Here is a 17,853-nt window from a genome sequence, read left to right on the forward strand (position 1 = left end):
ACGCTGCACCGGCAAGCGAGGGCCAGGCTGCCCCCGCTGCCCCGTGTCCGCCGGCGGCCCCGCCCCGCGCCCCAACCCCCCCGGCGCCCCCCCCCCCCCCCCCCCCCACACCAGCGCCGCCAAGGACCTCGACGCACTCTCGCGCAAGGGCCACTTCCTCAAGGGCTCGTCGGCCGCGCTCGGCCTGCAGCGCGTGCAGCACTCGTGCGAGGCGATGCAGCACTTTGGCAAGCGCCGCGACGCGCGCGGCGAGGGGCCCGAGGTCGCAGAGGACGAGGCGCTGAACCGGTGCCGGGTGCTGCTCGTCCGGCTCAAGAAGGAGCAGGCCGAGGCAAAGGAGGTGCGTGCCTGCCGTCACCTTGAACGACCGTACTCGGCGCTCGCACGGGCGTCGTCCGGATTGCAGATGCGAGCGACGCTGACTCTTCTGCCTACTTGACTATCACCAGTGGCTCGAGGCGTTCTACAAGGACTCGGCGTCGGCGTGACCTGCGCTTCGTCCGACCAGTTGAGCAGGGCGGAGAGAGCAGCGGAGATAGCTTGGACGGCGACGAGTCGCGTGACGAAGGGAACAGCAACCACCACCACTGTACATAGCCTCCTCCCTCCCATCTTTCTTTGTGTTTTGGTGATCTCCAAGAACCTACCATTGCAACTATCTACCTGCACAGATTGTGCGCGGCCATTTCGCAGCGAGCTTGACCCTGCTCTGCTTGTCCAGCGATCGAGGCGGTGCACCTGGCTCTTCCTCCCTCTCATCGCACCCTAGGCTGTCTCGCCCGACGCGCGCTCGAGCGACCATGTCGGAAGCGGACCTGTGGGACAGCGAATTTGCCGGCTTCGAAGTCGACATCGACGACAGCGCCGCGCTCGCCCGCGCACAACGCATCGAAGCCGCCCGGCGCGCCGCGCAGGACTACACGGCAAAGATCGAGGAGCCAGGCGTGCGTCCCTTCTGCTCCTGCTGCTGCTGCTCTTACAGAGGCTCACCGCCCACCCGCTTCCAGTGGTTCAACGACCCCGCCCTTGCCGCACGCTCGAAAGGCCCCGCCCGTCCGGCGCTCTTTGGGCTGCACGAGCAGTACTTTTCCGGACGCTACAACGAGGTCGTCGACGGAGGAATTGCGCTGCTCGACGGCGTCGGCGAGGGAAAGGAGGAGAGCGAGCTGCTCGACTTGGTGATGCGGGCGGCGAGGCGGTGTGGGAGGGAGACGGACCAGAGGGTGCTCGCGCTCGCACGACGATGGACAGAATACGTGCGTCGACTTGCTCTACAAGAGAAGGCGCGCGAGCCCCGCTAACGCTCCGCTCGCGCTCACGCACAGCCCAACCTCCCTTCTCTCTCGTACATTTCCGCCCACATCCTCCTCCTCAACTCGCCCCTGTTCCCCTCGCCCTCGCTCGCCCCTCCACCCAGCAGCACGCCCGCCCCTCCCCCACTGCCACCGTCCATCCCGCCCGTCTCGCCCGCCGAAGTCCTACGCGCCTCGCTCGCCTCTCTGCGAATCCACCCGCTCCTCCCTCGCCCGCGCGCGCTCCTCGCGCAGATCCTCGCGCCGCTGCACCCCGCCCTGTCGCGCGCGGTCGACGCGCCGCCCAAGGGGAAGGACAAGGACAAGGGGGAGGGAGGGCCGCCAGGGAGGGGGGAGGAGCTCGAGCGCGAGGTGGAGCGTGTCAAGGAGCTCGAAGAGGGAGAGAGGGACACCCTCAGGAGGGTGCTGGGGCTCGTGGGCGCGGAGAAGGGTGAGGGGGAGGAGGAGGGCGTCGGGAGGAACGTGAGGAGTTTGTGAGCGTCCCAACACGAGCAGAGACGGTGTGTGAGAAAGAGGGGTCAGAGGGGGAGCTTGGGCTTGCACGGTGCTGGCTGCCGCTTGTGCTGTGTGCATCTCCAGCTCAGTCGTGCTGTGCTGGTCTCGGTTCGCCGATCGACTCTGTTCGGGCTGACTCTGCACCCTGTTGCGGAAGAAGCTGCTCAACAAAAATGCCTTCAGCTCTGATTGCTTCAGTCAGGACATCGACATTCGTGTACCGGCCTTCCATCCTCGCAGGGTTTGGATCGAGTACGTTCCCGCAATCGAGACGAAACGAATTCACCTTGCGATTTTCCAGTAGCGGTCTGTCGACGACACTAATTCGTCCATTTACGCCGTTGCGCCAAGAAGATCTTGCTCGCCCGTTCAGAGGGTGCGAGGAGGAGGTGCTGTTCGAAGGCGGGCAAGGAAGCGAGCGCGATGAGGGCGTGAAAGACGCGACGGAGGCAGACGAGGTGAGAAGGTCGACTGAGGCCTTGCCGCCGAAACCCGACCGCGCCAGCTTCAAAGCGATGCAGTAAATCCAGCGTTCGCTCTCGTGCATCTTTAATACGAGCCTCGGCGCTGCGGACGCCCAGGTCGTCTGCAAGACGGCGCGCGAGCCGTCCACCTCAACGAGGCCTTGCGCGCACAGGTCAAGACGGAAGTTCGTCGTCTTGTGCGCCGAACTGATGCGTGTCCAGAAAGCAGCGTCGAAGGGTGGGTCAGCGAGCGACACACGGCGCAACTGACGCCCATAGCTCCCCACCGATGCCGCCTTGTCGTCCGCAGCGGACAGAGCGCCAGCTGAAGTGCCGTTGGAGTGTGCGAGAGCATCTGCCGGCCCTTCGACGTGCCGCGTGAAGCCCACTCGGCGGAGCTTTGCGTAGAGGAGGGCGGTTGGAGCCTAGCGTGGGCGCCCTGGCGGCGTGAAAGCGGGAAGTCCGTCGAACGTAGGGAAGCAAGTGCCAGCGAGACCAGTCTGCTGCCCTCACGGTGCGAGATGGAGGCGCACGTACCTGGGCGACGAGAGCGACGATCTTTCGGCGCGCCTCTCTGCCAACGTCTCTGCTCGCCGCCGTCTGCCGTGGCCACCTTCTCCGCCGTCGGGCGACGTCCTGTCCGCCTTGCAGATCGCTGAACCGTCGCAGACCGCCAGCAAGGCGCTTCGTCGGCGCTCATTCGCTCTGCCCCACCTCGCACGCTCGTCGGCGATGAGCGAGCGGCCACGTTGACCACCAGGCTTCGACCAGACGCTGCGAGGCTGCTGCCAGCCGTCCAGGCGCTGGCGAGGCGAACTGCAAGGCCTGCGGGACATCACGGGGCAGCCTTGAACCGTCGCCACAGTGACCTCGTCTCCACCCTTGCGGACGACCACGAGTCTTCTCCCCTCCGCCACTAGCTCTGCTGTGCTGCTATGGTCTAGCAGCCACTCACGTGCATGAGCCGCTGCTGTCAAGCAGTGCTCGTTACCCCCACGAGCCTCCTTGCACCGCTCCTTCGGTGTCAGCCCCATTTCGTCGCGGCAGCGGCCACAGACGTTTGAGGCGCAGTAGCTGCCGGATCTAGCCTGTGCTCTGCCGTTCGTATAACGGCCGAGCAGCCTTGCCTGCTGGCGAGAGTGCCGCCTTTGCAAAGCCAGCGACACGCTGTGCTGATCGCACAGTGCGCTCACCGCTGTGGCAGACTCGTCCTACCCCCTGCCCATGGGTCCAGGCACCTTGTTTCGCGACGGACGAGACCACGTTGAAGCTGATGTGCGACGTCTCATCTCCGAGGCGCGCGCGGGGTTGTGGTTCAAACTATGCCTCGTGCACTCCCCCGGCCTGCTCTTTCACGCACTGCTGGCCCTCCCCTCCCCATCGCACACCTCGGTCCGTTCGACTCGAGGTCGAATGGCATCCCCGCCATCCTCTGAGTCCTCCCGCGAAGCCCCTTTGCCCATCGAGTTCCCTCCATTCCACCTCCCGAACGGCCGGATCCGCATACCCACCGGGCTGCCGCCGCGTCCAATCTTCGAGCCAGTCCAACTGGACGAGCTTGACTTGGATGACGAGCTCAGCAGTTCGGGCGCAACGCTCGACTACACCCTCAACGCGCTTCGAGGGCTGGGTGAGGTCTCTCCACCTCCGTTCAGCCCGGTGCACGCTATTCTAACGACTCCCTTGCTTTCAAAAGCGACGAAACTGTTGCAAGCAGGGAGTCTGACGACCGGCATCCAAGGACCAGGCATCCACGACGCCTCATCACCCTTCCCGTTGCTTCGATGCACTCGACCTCCTCCTCCTCACTCGCCGCCCACGCATGTGCTCGAGCTGCAGTTCACGGACACGGGTGAGCACTACCGCACTCCCGTGCACGGGCTCGTCTGGGCACTGCAATCGCCATTGCTGCCGCAGCTTTGCCGGCGCTTCATTCCGCCCGGCCAGGGCGTCGACGATGCAACCTCACCAAGCAACGAGTTCCTCCTCCCGCTAGTCGCCATCCGGATCCCGTGCCGGCCGGCATGGCCGCTCCTGCACAAGTACCTGTACGACGGCTCGGCCGCGCAGCTGCTCAACAGCCTCCTCGCGACGCCCGACGCGCTCCCGCCCCGCACGCTCTCGCTCGACGCCGCGGCGCCGCCGCCCGACCCGCTGCAGCCGCACCTCGACTCGCTCGTGACGCGTCTGATGCGCGTGCGCGAGGTGTGGCTCGACGCGCAGGCGCTCGAGCTGAGCGACCGCAAGGTGTGGGACACGCTCGAGCGCGCCTATGACGTCCTCGTCTCCGAGCTGCAGGATGTGTGCACTGCGGTGCCCGGGGCGACGATGCCGGACGACTGGCGATAGAAAAGGGATGGCGCTCCGACACAGTTGACGAAGTGCAGTTGCTGCAGTGTTGTATCTCTCCGGTAGACTTGCATGGGTGCGCACGGTGACGAGGCGATGCGAATCGTGATAACCCTCATTCCCTGTTCAACTCTGGCGGTGTTCCGCAACGGATGAGAGGCAAATAGTGGGATGACCACGAGAGGGGAGAGCGCGGCACAGCAGGCAGCGGGAAGATCATGCCGGAGCACTGCCGTGGGAGGAGCTGAGTCAAATTGTTACTAGCAGATCCGAAACATGCGTATCGGCGCGGATGCGAGTGATAGAGCAGACTTGACATAGCCGCGAGAGCAAGGGAGCAACGAGGCGTCAATGCAGCAAGTGGCGACTGCTGCGGGCGAAGCGAGCCCGAGCAGCGGTCCAAGATCTCGTTCGTGGAAGCGATGGGCTGGGTGGCCACCTCTGCTCGTGTGACAAGGGTCAGCAAGGCGTGGAGAATGCGCGAGCGCTTGAGAAGGCCGTTTGAGCAGATGAGAACGGTGGCGAGCCGAGGAGGACGAGCACTCCGGCAGGGCGCCGGGTCCTTCAAGTCTCGGTGCACTGAGCCCCGACAACCACATCAGCAGCGGCGTTGAAGGTGCGCAGGCCTCGCATGTGGCTGCGAGCAGGAGGTGGCCACGAGTATGGCGAGGGATCGTCGATCAGCGAGGCGAGCAACGAAGAGCCTAAGCGGGCACCCGGAAAGCCACGAGAACCGCCGCAAGGGACCCTCGGGCGTCTCACGAGGGTGTGCAGGCACGAGCTCCCGCAGGGAAGCAAGCGGAAGCGCAGGGGGCTCGAGCGGGACCGGAGACACGCCAGCTTGGCGTCTCTGCCGCCGTCAACGACCTCGGATAGCTTGCGGAGCAGCTCGAAGAGGCGTTCGAGGTGCTGGACAACCTCGAGCCGGAGGCGCTCATCCTCAGCACGTCGCAACAGGCGATGCCGGCCTTTCCTCCCTCAAACTCTCTTCCTCACGCCCTCGCCCTTCTCGCCAATGACCTCGACAGCCTCGACTGCAGCGACTCGTGTTCAGCGCTGGTTCCTCTGGCGGCGTAGTCGACGCGCTGCAAAGCAGCGAAGTCCGGCGGGGCCACGGCGATGTCGGCGCAGCTGCCCCCCGTCCACACTTCCTGCCGGTCTCCTCCCGCGCGGACAAGCTCGTGTTCCGTAGCGCTCCCCCGCTTGGACCGACAGCAGGCGGAGCTGGCGTTGCTCAGACATGCTGAGTCCCGCTTGACTTGCGAACCCCCTCAGCCCGCTCAACTTCGTACCCATCTGCCCCACCGTCTCGCTTCTACCGCCGGCCCGCAAGCTTCGCATGGTTTAGCACATCTAGCGACTCGTGTTCCTGGAGGCGCGCGCGCTTAGTCGCTTGCCCGGGCATCAAGGAGGGCTGGTTGCGTTTCCGCCCAGCCCGCATCGTAGCGTCGGCGACATTCGCTGTACATGCTCGGGCTGCATGCTGCTTGGCACAGCTCTGAAAGGGGCACACACCGACGTCATAGACGCTGCTGAAAAGCGCGCAAAGCCGCTGGACGGCCAGATGAGGGCGAGCAGACGGATTCGTGATGGATGGTCGCAGCGAGATCAGCTTGTTCAGCGGCGAAGCAGAACAGACAGCGGGGGGAGCAGGAGCTCTGGTGAATCTCATCACGCGCGCACGCACGGGCACAAGGGCAATTGACAAAGTAGACGAGGAGAACAGGCCTCGGGCTGATGGAGCCTCGAGGCCCGTTTTCTCTTCTTCAGCTTGTCACGCCCCCTGCTCGCCCGCCACCGCTCACTCGGACTCAAAGGGAGCCGTGTAGCCGTCGGAGGAATCGCAGGACCGATCGGCCGGCACCGCTGCACCAGAACACTCCGAGCCATCCGGCCCGTCTCGCGAATCTTGATCTCCAGATCGCCTTCCGCAGCCGGCAATGCCCCACTCGCCACACAACGACACCACCACACAGCGCGACAGTCCGTATTGCAAGACAAGAGGGTCAGCTCGCGCTTCAAGGGCGAAATGGGCAGGATGCTCCGCAATGCTCGTTACCTTGCCCCATCCACTTGGCCGTCTCCGCCCCCCTCGCTTGCACATGATTGCTGACAGGATCACCAGACCGGATCTTCACCGCGCGTATGCCTACTCAACTCGTCGGCAGGCCTTAGCGGCTGTCGGGCCCTGCAACCTGGAATGCGTCCCTCTCTCCAACTTCACAGATCTGCCTCAAGCTGACAGAGACAGAACGGAAGCTGCGATACAACATGGTGTTGGCGCGAATGACGCGCGGCGTGCCGAACCGAGGGTGACAGGGCAAAACGGCGGACGGGTACGAAACGAGGTGTGCGACGAGGGATGCGAAGGGGCTTGCGGGCGCAGAAAGACGAAAGGTGCGAAATGAAGAAACAAGGGGGACAATGGGGTATAAGCTGGGTGGACGTTAGTCTACTGGTAGAATCTGCATCGCGTGGAAAGGTCAGCGACGGAGCGACGGTGAGGGCCGCGCGTAAGGCGACGCACTTGCGATTGATCAGGTTGAGCAGAAGCGAGAGGGAGCACTTTGCGACGTCGCCGATCGAGACGGTCTGCTTGCCGACGAACTGGGCCTCGAGAAGGTCCTCGAGCTTGACTTCGACCGTCTCGATAGCCATGCCCATGAAGCTCGCTTTGATCTCGAAGACACCGACCCCGTCGGAGCTGATGGCGAGACGGACCTTGTCGAACTGCTTGGGCGAGTACTGGTCGATCGAGAGGAGGATGCCGCGGTTGTAGAGCTCCTGCGCCGAGTACTGGTACGAGCCGAATTGGTAGCGCTTGCCCTCCTTTTCGAGTCGGCGCTGGTGTTGACCCTGCATGGACCAGGGCAAGACGATGCGCTTCTTGCTGCGAGCGGGAAGCGACGAGCATTAGAAAGCGCCGGCGGGGTGCGTGGCGAGACGAAACGCACCTCTTTTTCTGGATGCCGGCCATCGACTGGTCAATGTACTCGTGGTACGACTTGATCTGATCGGCAAGGTAGCGACGCTTGTCGTGCACCGACGTGAGCGTGGCGTGCATGGTCTGCAGCTCGTTCTGGCGCTGGACGCGGCGGTGGTCTGCAGCGATCGTTGCCGTCAGCGCGAGTCGTGACAGGAGTAGCTGCGAGCACTCACGCTTGCTGCGAATGTCGTGCGCGATGGCGTTGAGGATGGCTTGGTATTTGTCCGCCTTCGAGACAAGGCCGATCTGGCGGAGCTGGACAATGTCGCCGAGTGTGGCCATTTTAAGCTGGTGGAAGGTCATGCTGTTTGCAAAATGGTCCGTTGGTAATGTGTCGTTGCAAAGCGGGTGAGACAGGAAAGCACACGCACTTGCGGATGTCGTCCAGCTGGGGCACAACCGCCCGGCGCTGCTCGTGCGCCTGTCGGCGTTCCTCCGCCTCTTCCTCTTCGACGATGTGCAGCCACAAGTCCTCATCCTCGGGCGTGACCTGCTGCGCGAGCACCGCTTCGAGATCATTGCCGTGGTGCACCTTGAGGATGGCGAGCACGCGCCGCTTAGCCTGGTTGAAAAGGTGTTTGGCGCCGGCCTCCGGGTCTGCCAGCGCGCGTCAGTGGTTGCTCGTAAGGGAAAGAAGTGAGATCGCAGCTGACCTTCTTGCGGAAGAACCCGAGTGGCAAGCGTAAGTGCGACATCGTCGGCGCGAGCGCGACCGAGATCACTGCTACCGCCAGCCGGAACGCCGCCGAGCTCAGTCACAATCACCCGCACCGGGTCGTGCTCTTCGGGGGCCTGCGAGAAAAAGGCGTCAGTCTCACAGCGCGAGAGGGCAGGGCGAGCAGGGCATACGATGAGGTCGATCGTCTCGGCAATGATACTGTGCATGGCGTAGATGTCGTTCGGAGAGATGTAGATGACTGGCTGGCGGGATGCCGCAGCGTCGACATACTGGTCGGCGCGGAAGTACGTCTCGGGGTCTTCGACGTGCAGGACTGCGCGATGGCAGCGGTCAGTCCCAGCCGCGCGGACATGTGCGGTGGAGGCGTACCCTCGAGGATCCACTGCGTAAAGACCTGCGTCGACTCGGCGATAAAATCGTTGAGCGGCTCAAGGTACTTCTGCTCGGCTCCGCCAAATTTGCGGCCAACGGAAATCTGGTTGAGCATTTTGCAGACCTCGCCGAGATTCTGGCGCTGGATGGGCGGCACAACGCCCTCGACGATGCCGTACGTTTCGGGTGCGCTGTAAAGACGACCAGTGTCAGCGCCGGGGGCCAGCGAAGCGCGACGGCGGACGGACCAGATTGCGGGCTGGAGGAAGCGGTAGTAGACGACGTGGCCGGCGATGCGGACGATGTTCTCTTCTGTCTCTTCGGGGAAGCGCGCACGCAGTGCGCGGAAGATCTCCCGCGCGACGAAGCGGACGCCGTACGGCATTTGCGCCGTCGAGTTGACGATGGCGGTGAGGAAGGCGCGCGTCGCCTTGATCAAAGCGAGAAGGTCTGCGGGAAGCTGAGAGTGAGCATCGCATGACTTGGCGACGGAAAGGGGAAGCGATGTACGCTCGATGAAGACTTTGTTTGTCGCGCGGTCGGCCAGTGCATGAGCATAGTCGTTGACGTCCTTCGGCCGCTGCGATGGCAGACCGGTATGCATCTCCTCCTTCGAAATCTCGTTGCGGTAGATCTGCAGCTTGCTGTCGTTAGCTGCTGCTATTTGAAGGGACGGGAAGCTCGACGTACCGCGATCGGATCCGTTCCCAGATCGAGTCCTTGTCGCCCCATGACCGCGTTAACCTCTCGGGAGAGCGAGGTGACAAGGTACTGTCGCTGCTGAACGCCCCGGCCGTACTGCATGAGGAGCCGCAGGAAGGTGAATTTGCCGTGGAGGAACGCGGCGACGTTTGGAAGGGCGGCGAACTCTTCTTGCACGGAGCGCTGCACGAGACAAGCGTGAGTTCGGCCTCGGTCGATAGAAAGTCTTCTGCATACCTGGAAGAGCTTGAGAAGAAGATACTCCTCGCGGTGACCCTGGCCGTAGCCGAAGACGACGAAAGTAGTCGCCTCGATCTGCTTCTGCGTCCTCTCGCTGATGCCGAGCCGTGCCGTGTTGGCGAACAGCCGCGCGAGGTAATCGGGCTTGGTCTGGAGGTGCCAGAAAAGCTGCTGGTACAGATCGAGCTTGCGCTGCGTCTGGTGGTCGAGCGCCCCGCCGGCGAACGGGTCATTGGCCGCCGAGAGGAGCGACGTGCGTTTGAGCGGGGCGAGCGCGCCCTGCCCGCTGCGCTGTGCGCGAGCGACCTCGTGCGTGATCTTGTTCTTGACGAGGAGCGCAATCTTCGTGTCGAGGTCCTTGACGTCGTCCTCAAGTTTCTGCGCCTCGCGGATCGCGCCGACGAGCTCTTTCCGCAGCGACTCGACTTGGAGTTCGCCGCGATAGTCGAACTCCGAGTCGTCGAGAAGGCGCATAAAGTTCTTGATCGTGCTGACCGGGACGTTGGTGCCGACGCGGAGCTGACGGTACTGCGAGCCTTGGCGGCGCGAGCGGATCGCTGCCTGGAGACGCACGACGCGCGACGTGTTCTCGTGAAGCTGATGCCGCAGGTCCCAGTACCGCTTGCGCGCCATGGCGCCCCGGAGGATCGACTGGAGGAAGACGACGACGCCCTCGTTGCGGTAGACGTTGTCCTGCCAGTCGAGGAACGCGTTTCGACCAAGGTAGCCGCGCACCTGCGCCTGAATGCCGACGACGTCGGGCTCGACAAAGCCGAGCTCCTGTCGCTGCGTCTGCACACGCCGGCGAGCGAGAGCTGCACGCGCGAGGGACTGCAGCCCGCCAACGGAGCGCACGACCTCGGTCTTGCGCAGGTCGCGCGACTTGCCCGCGAAGGACTGGCGGGCGAGTTGACCGCGGATGTGTGCTTGGACGCCGACGATGAAGTCTTCGGTCGACCGGAGCTGGTGGATGCGACCGAGCAAGTGTTGCCGCGCGAGGGCGCCACGGCAGGCAGCCTGGAAACCGACGAGCGCAGGCTCGATCTCGCGAAGGTCGCGCACCTTGAGGCCGAGCTGGCGGCGTGCGAGTGCACCTCGCGCTGCGGCCTGGAAGCCGATGACTGCCGGTCGGAGCTGCGACAGCGCTTCGATGGGCGCAAAGAAGCGTCGGCGCTCGAGTGCGCCGCGAGCGACCGCCTGAAAGCCGACGAGGGTGCGCGCAGCCTCCTGCACAGCGGCCTGGTACTGGCGCTCCTCCTCCTCGGCGGCGAGTCGCGCCTCTTCCTCGAGCTGCCGACGCCGCTCCTCTTCCTCGGCGACGCGCCTCCGCTCGGCCTCGGCCGCCTCTTCGCGCCTGCGCCGCTCGGCAGCTTCCTCCTCCTCACGGAGACGGCGCGCCTCCTCTTCCCGCTGGCGCAGCTCTTCCTCCTCTGCGCGCCTCCGCGCCTCCTCTTCCTCGGCCCTCTTCCGCCGCTCCTCAGCCCGCACCCGCTGCATCTCCTTCTGCGCGACCCTCCTCGCGATTGCGCCTCTCGCCTGCGCCTGCAGCGCAACGACCGCGTCTTCGGCGTCGGCAAGCTCGCGCGCTTGCCGCTCAGCGTCCGTCTCGGGCGGCTCCTCTTCGACCGTCGACGGCTCGTGTCGGTCGAGCGCCTTGCCAATGCCGCGGAAGTTGGGCATGCGCACGCCCGAGGCCGAGAGGCCCTTTTGCGCGGCGCCGACCTCGTCGTCTGGTGGTGAGGGGTTCGTCCGTCAGCTCGTGCTCTCCGGAGGTGGGGATGCGGAGGCGAGAGGAGAACGCGGACGAACCGGTGAAGTCGATCTGACCGACTAGGTCGTTCATCCGGCTTGTCAGGCCTCGCCTAGCCATGAGCTGCGACAGCGCGTGCAAGCAGTAGATGACCTTTGGGAGATTCTTCGCGTCGTACAAGTCAACGGTCTCGAAGCGAAACGTCTGTCCTCCCACCCGGTCAGCGCGATGGTCGAGCGGGAAGTGCAAGGAAGAGCGCACCTCGGGCAGGCCAACCTCGTTGACGAGCTGGAAGAAGATGTTGATGTTGACCGTGTGGCGGAAGTGCCGCTCCGGGTCCTGATCATCGCCTGCGTCAGCCTTCGTTACGCCAAATCAGCGTGAGGAGCGAGCACGCACGGCGTAGATGGGTCCCTGGCACGCCGGTCCGCCCAAGCTCCTCGCGAGGTGCGCGAGCGCGTATCCGTTCCGGAGGCTCAGTTCAAAGTCCGTGATCGACTCGCCCCAGAGCGGCACGGACGGGTCGGCACGCGTCGAGATGTTGGCCTCGAGCCATTCGCGAGCCCTGTGAGCGTCGTAGTTGATGTGTCAGATGCGTGCTCCCTTTCACAAGGGATAAACGCAGGAATGAGCTGCACGCACTCTGCAAGGTGGCACAGGTACTCGTACGCGACGAGGTCGTGCCTCTGCCGGTCGATCGCCTTGACCGCCTGGCTGGGCAGCAGCGTCGTCGTCGTCATTGAGCGCTTCGGCGGCGCAGCCACCTGGCCGTTGGCCATGCGCGAGAGGCCGCCGTGCGACGAGTGGAATACGGCAGAGGGGGCAAAGGGGGAGGCGGAGTCGGCGGGGCGGGAGAGACGCGCGCGGCCAGGCAGACCTGTGCGAGGGTGTTTAGTCAGTCGTATTCTTCATGATGAATCGTGCTGCAAGACTCGCCTGGCACGTCCTCCTCGATCGAGAGCGCACCAACGCCGTTTGCGGCGCCGTCGACCTGTCCCCCCGCATCCGGCGAAGGCAGACCGTTCACTCCGAGCTGAGGCAGAGTCATCGCCCTCCTGTGGCCCTTCTCGAAGCGTCGCACGGAGCCAACAACGCTGCGCTCGAGACCCGTGAGCGGTGCCTGCGGGAGCGAAGGCGACGCAGCGCCCTGCGCCGCCGGGTCGCGCGTCGAGAAGATCGCAGACGATAGCGCGCGCGCAGAGGCGGAAGTCGAAAGCGTGGTGGATCGGAAGGAGGGCGAGTCGGAAGGACGGTCGGACGGGATGGTCGGGAGCGGCGGGCGCGTCGCGCGGCTAGTCGAGCCGAACCGCGTCGGCGAGCTGGGTGGCCCGACACCAGTGCCAATGCCCCGAGTCGGAGAGCCCGGGGTGCCGAATCGGACGGGAGAGCCGGGACGAGTGGGAGAAGAAGCGCCATCGGAGCGGACGGGAGAGCCGGCGCGGAAGTTGGACGCATCGCCGAAGGGCGTCGAGCGCGAGACGGGGCTTGCGCCTCCGCTCATCGACGCAGTGCGCTCGAGGTTGGCGAAAGTCTGCCGCGCAGCATCGAAAGATTGCGAGGCGCGATGGCCTGCGCTCCACGGCGACGTCTTTGCGGCCGAGGTGGGCGTCTTCTGCGGACTCAATCGTGGGAAGACAGCCTTTCCCGGCGTGTCGAACTCGGAGATAGCCTCTTTGAATGGACTCGTCGAGGATGAGAAGGTGGACACGGTCGAGAGGGCAGGCGTCTTTGGCGGCTGCGTTCCGGCGGATGAGGCGCCGGACGAGTTGGACGAGAGAGACGGAGAGCGGTCGAGATCAGGCGAAGAGTACATGGCGAAACAGGGCTGCAAACATGGCACGGGGTCAGTCGGGTCAACCTCCTGACGACTTGGGAGGTGGGGCGGGCTGGTGGACGTCGAGCTGGAGAGAGCCGGGGGGCAGGATGGACCAGGCCTCCACGAGCTCAACTTCAGCGTTCTGTGCTCAGCTTGACCGCCTCCCGACCCACGACAGACTGCGAAGAAGCCGTCTTCTCGCGCGCGAGGATGGAGCGGCTCACCCGGATGCGCGCTCAGTCGAGGCGGTGGGCGAAAGCTCGCCACTGTGCGATCCTCCTGCAGTGCTCTTCGGTGGTGCACGAGCGCGGGCAGAGCCAGGCGGAGCGGGACGAGGCGAGGGCAGACGACGAGGCGTCGGAGAGGCGCGTGCGGGCTCGGTCGGGGAGGACGAGCGGGTGGCGGGCGAGGTGCGAGTCGAGGCGGCGCAGCAAAGGTGAGACTCGGGCGTACGAACCGGCGCTTGCTGCTTGGGACAGCGCGGGCGCCTTGGACGGGAGGAGGGAACAGCGGGGCGGGGGTTGAGTGACGGCGACGGAGCCACACCACAGGAGCAGTACTTCGCCGTGTGCGTGTGCGTCGCTGCTCCAGGGCTGCTCTTCGGGAGCTGCGAGCTGCTCGGGCGAGTCGAGCGGGCAAAAGCGGAGAGAGCAAGACGCGGAAGAAGCTTGCGAAATGATGAAGACGACGTCTGTCGCCCAGTCTCTATAGGGCTGCGCCTGTAGATCATTGCGTTGTGACAGCCTAAAGCATACTCTGCTGCCAGGCAGCGCTCCTTGCGGGACAAATCGCGAGCCGACATTGCCGTCTCGACCGGAAACGGCAGCAACGGCGACGGGGACCAACCAGTCTGCACACCGCGTCGTAGCATTACTGACCGAGCACGGCAATCCGTCGCGTGAGAGCTCGCAGAGATAGCTAGTGACGAGCTTCGCGCATGTTGAGCACACGCCTCTTACATCGCTTCCGCGCCTCTCGCGCGACGAGTGGCACTGAATGGACGGTACTGCATCGCTCTTTGTTGCCATGCGAGTCCTCTGTACAATGCGGCCCTTCAGGCCAAGCGGCTCCTCCCCATCATGCACGCTCTCTCGCCCGCTCAAGCGAGGAGGAGCGCCGAGTCGATCTTGATCGGCTCGACCTTGCCGCTCGAGTGCTGGTACTTGAGGTCGGCAAAGTGGCGGCCCTGGAGCGTCTCAATGATCTTGTCGTGCGGCTTGGTCGCCATGCCGAGCACCTTCTGCACGACGCCGCCCGACTGCGGCGCGGCGGGGTGCGGGCGGGTCGGGACAACCTTGCGCTTCTGCGGACGCGCACGATTACGTTCAGAGTGAGCACAGGCAGAAATCGACAGCAAGTTCGAGTGCGCGACGTACGGCGAGGAAGTCGGCGGCGAGCTTGGCGTTCTCTTCGGGCGAGAGCTTGCCCTCGAGCTGCTTCAGCACCTCCTCCTCCTCGCGGTCGGAATGCTTGATAAACATCTCGATCGCCTTTTCAAACTCTGCGTCGGACGTAGCGCCCTTCAGCCCAGCCACGGAGGAGGGATGGGAAGAGCAGAACACACTGGGGCCAAAGTCGGGATTGTCGATCTTGGTCCAGTCGAGCGACCAGAGGATCTCCTCGAGCTCTTGGTGCTCCTGACGGAGTGCCGTCGACTCCTGGACAAGACCCTTCTCCTCGAGCTGCGATCCGCGGGGGCAAGCGTCAGGACCACTCAAAGCAGCGGATGGGGAGCTTGACGCACCGTGTTGTACGGGCCGGCCTCCTCGGCCTCCGAGTGCACGGCGAGCTCACGGACGTCTGGGGGGCAGACACGTAGGTTAGCGGACAGTCCCGGGAGGGTCAGACGACTAGGACGACGGACTCGTGTTGACGAGCGTCGCGCGCTCGTCGTTGCTCGATGCGGTCTTGTAGCGGTGGTAGAGATCTTTGACGTTGTTGTGGTCGACGACAATCTCACTCTGTGTTCATGTGGTGCGATGCAATCAGCAAGAGCCGGCAGAGAAGCTGCCAGCAGGCTTCAGGGCGCACGTAGAGGTCCGCGTGGTTGGCAACGGTCGACATGTTGGTTGCGGTGTCTTGGTAGTTTGCCTGCGGGTGAGGCTGGAGGTGGGCGGGGAGCGTGGAGAAAGCAGGGCGAGCGAGGCAACGGGTCGAGCGGACGAGAATCGCCGGGACACGGGAGCGGAAGAGCATTGTTCTCGTGAGTTCGAGGTAGCAAGCTGGTGTAGAGACGTCTGAACGTACAGGAACGAAGCAGGGAAATGCAGAGGAAAGTAGAGGAAGACTCGCAGCGTTCGCTCTCCGGCGTGTCGTCCCCTCTCGCGAGCGAGAGGCTGACGATCTGAGTCGCCCCCACATGCACAGCCGTACCAATGGGAGCGAGAGCAATTGGCGAATGACTGCGATGCACGCGCCTCCTCGCGCTCATGCTCGCGCGTAGACGAAGCTGCGTTCGCGATGACGCAGGAGTCGTCAGCAGGGAGGCGGTGCAGAATGCCAGCACGAGTCAGCACAAGGTCAGCAGCAGGACCTAACAAGCGAATGGCACGAGAAGCTAGCCAGTATCCGGAGAGAAGGGAGAGAAAGGAAGGGTTCGGTCGGAACGGCAAGTTCGGCGTGGTTGCAGTCACGGTGGGTCAACTCGCCATTCTGCTCGCTCGGCCGAGCTCAGCGATCCTTGCACAAACGGGACTGACAAAAGGGCACGACCACAGAGACGACATGGAGTTCAGAAAGACAGCTCAGATCTTGGCGGCAACGAGCGAACCGCCGTCGAGCGGAATGATGGCGCTGTGTCCGGCGAGGCCATCAGTCAGATCACTCATACTGGCGCAATATCGAGCAAGGACGCACCCGTTGACGTAGCTGCCCGCGGCCGAACTCAGGAAGACGCAGGTGCCGCCGACGTCGTCCGGCTCGCCAATTCGAGCGAGCGGCACGCCCGCTACGATCGTGTCCTTGCCGGCGGCAAGGGTCGCGGCCATCACTGTCAAAGTGCGCGTCAGATGTCCCAGCTCAAATGTGAAGATTGGCTGATCAGGAGAAAGCGGAGAAGCGAAACGCACTCTTAGACTGGAACGGGCCTGGCGGCGGCGAGAGCGGAATGTGAGTAAGTGACAAACGTGCACATCTGCTGAGAGACAGACACACCGCAGGCAAGAGCGTTGACCGTGATGCCACGTTTGCCGAGTTGGAATGCAAGGACGCGGGTCATCTGATGCAGAGCCGCCTTCGAGGCGGAGTACGAGTACGTCTCGAGCGCCGGAACGCGCACACCGTCGACTGAACCAATCATGATCACACGTGCTGCAAGTCACGGTACGGGAGTGAGCACGGGCAGACTCGACTCGACGTAGGAGCCCCGTCGAAGGAGCAGTCGCTGAACGGAACGAAAACGCACCAGGGTCCTGCCACGGTCCATTCTCACTTCCACCGTGGCTCTTGAGCAGAAGCGGCGTGAGCTTCTGCGTCAAGGTGAAGACACGCTGGACATTGAGCGTGAGGACGCGGTCTGCGTAGATTACTGAGTCAGGTTCTCCTGTCGAGACGCAATCTGGTTGTAGTAAGCTCACCCCAGGCTGCATCTGGGAACTCGTCGAACCTGCGAAGGGTGGAGCCTGAGCACACAAACGCAAACAGAGGAGACCGTGAAGTGTTGCCATCGATTGCGCGTGGAAACAGACTCACGGTGCGCCCCAGTTGTTGCCCGAGTTGTTGACAAGGACGTGCAGACCTGTCGATGGAGTGTCACATATGAGTAATCCACTCGGATAAGGACTCGTCTCGAACAAGGACAAGTCGCGAGCGAGAGGGAGGGGAACGCACACTTCTCGCGCTTCTCGAGCTCCTTAACGAGGTTCTCCACGCCTTCGTACGTCGCCAAGTTGGCCGTGAGCGGGATGCACTTGCCCTCATAGCCCTTCGAGTTGAAGTCGTCCGCGGCCTGCTTGAGCGACTTCTCGTCGCGCGAAGCAATGTAGACGCGCGATGCACCGGCGCGCAGGTAGCCGTTCGTAATCTGTACGGACAAAGGCTTAGCTCGCTGACGGGACGGCCTACTTGGATGACGCGGAAGACACGCACGCCCCAGCCGACGCCCTTGGCTCCGCCCGTTACGAGCACAACCTTGCCCTTGACCGAGAAGAGTTCTGCCATGTTATCGCTGGTGCTCGTATCTGATTCGGAAGACACTGAGGTCTCGAGTGCTCTGCGTGAGTCACGGAGGATGCACAGAGCGATGTGGGGGAGATGTCGGGGAGGAGGACCAAAAGGTGAGCGAGGGCACCGCGAGTGGTAGGAGTCCGCAACGCACAGGAGACAAAGTGTGCGGAAGCAGCGAAAGCAACAGCAGGAGGCGAGCAGAGCGAGAAGCCGAGACGACGAGGGGAAAGATCGAGCACTCGGGTCCGCGTCGCCATGAAGCCGATGCCACGTCAGCAAGGCTCCGCGCATCCGATCTGTCTGTACAGCTGAGCAGGGATGGGGACTTCAGAAAGCTGCCGAGATCGGTGCTGAAAAAAGGCATGTCGGGCTAAGTACGACCGGGAGCTGATACCGGCGTCGTGTCGTTGTCAAAAGTCGCGGCCTTCGCAATCTGCATCCGCTCTCCATCTCAGCTTTACGACAGGTCGCATGCTCACAGGGAAGAGGAGAAAGCACTGCTTTGACGTCCATTTTCTACACG

General features: G+C 63.8%; 6 protein-coding genes across 6 annotated transcripts; 3 read left to right on the forward strand and 3 right to left on the reverse strand.

Moving 5' to 3' along the window:
* Positions 1-114: 114 nt before the first annotated feature.
* Positions 115-488, forward strand: YPD1 (Ypd1p; the record flags this gene model as incomplete). Its single annotated transcript, XM_076648318.1, has 2 exons — positions 115-340; positions 450-488. Coding segments are annotated over 2 exons (265 nt in total), but the record flags the coding sequence as incomplete, so codon positions are not given.
* A 312-nt stretch (positions 489-800) lies between these two features.
* JCM10292_005713 (uncharacterized protein) lies at positions 801-1,790 on the forward strand (the record flags this gene model as incomplete). Its single annotated transcript, XM_076648319.1, has 3 exons — positions 801-944; positions 1,008-1,256; positions 1,326-1,790. 3 exons carry the CDS (start codon positions 801-803, stop codon positions 1,788-1,790), a joined length of 858 nt encoding a protein of 285 aa, XP_076506008.1.
* A 1,895-nt stretch (positions 1,791-3,685) lies between these two features.
* On the forward strand, positions 3,686-4,621 carry JCM10292_005714 (uncharacterized protein; the record flags this gene model as incomplete). Its single annotated transcript, XM_076648320.1, has 2 exons — positions 3,686-3,902; positions 3,969-4,621. 2 exons carry the CDS (start codon positions 3,686-3,688, stop codon positions 4,619-4,621), a joined length of 870 nt encoding a protein of 289 aa, XP_076506009.1.
* A 2,452-nt stretch (positions 4,622-7,073) lies between these two features.
* IQG1 (Iqg1p) lies at positions 7,074-13,163 on the reverse strand (the record flags this gene model as incomplete). The annotated part of the gene is made up of 17 exons (XM_076648321.1): positions 7,074-7,086; positions 7,149-7,511; positions 7,576-7,723; positions 7,781-7,911; positions 7,979-8,204; positions 8,261-8,399; positions 8,457-8,599; positions 8,656-8,849; positions 8,907-9,108; positions 9,169-9,292; positions 9,349-9,543; positions 9,598-11,330; positions 11,410-11,554; positions 11,612-11,689; positions 11,750-11,915; positions 11,993-12,227; positions 12,287-13,163. 17 exons carry the CDS (start codon positions 13,161-13,163, stop codon positions 7,074-7,076), a joined length of 5,112 nt encoding a protein of 1,703 aa, XP_076506010.1.
* A 1,102-nt stretch (positions 13,164-14,265) lies between these two features.
* JCM10292_005716 (uncharacterized protein) lies at positions 14,266-15,362 on the reverse strand (the record flags this gene model as incomplete). Its single annotated transcript, XM_076648322.1, has 6 exons — positions 14,266-14,469; positions 14,543-14,667; positions 14,731-14,848; positions 14,911-14,966; positions 15,031-15,127; positions 15,198-15,362. The coding sequence occupies 6 exons, from the start codon at positions 15,360-15,362 to the stop codon at positions 14,266-14,268; spliced, it is 765 nt and encodes a 254-aa protein (XP_076506011.1).
* Positions 15,363-15,910: 548 nt separating this feature from the next.
* JCM10292_005717 (uncharacterized protein) lies at positions 15,911-17,324 on the reverse strand (the record flags this gene model as incomplete). Its single annotated transcript, XM_076648323.1, has 9 exons — positions 15,911-15,959; positions 16,023-16,155; positions 16,235-16,252; positions 16,320-16,475; positions 16,570-16,680; positions 16,742-16,770; positions 16,857-16,902; positions 16,995-17,187; positions 17,253-17,324. 9 exons carry the CDS (start codon positions 17,322-17,324, stop codon positions 15,911-15,913), a joined length of 807 nt encoding a protein of 268 aa, XP_076506012.1.
* Between the last annotated feature and the right edge of the window lie 529 nt (positions 17,325-17,853).

Source organism: Rhodotorula paludigena (genome assembly GCF_050403205.1).
Source record: "Rhodotorula paludigena JCM10292 DNA, Rt_paludigena_JCM10292v1_ctg15, whole genome shotgun sequence".
Lineage (NCBI taxonomy): Eukaryota > Fungi > Basidiomycota > Microbotryomycetes > Sporidiobolales > Sporidiobolaceae > Rhodotorula > Rhodotorula paludigena.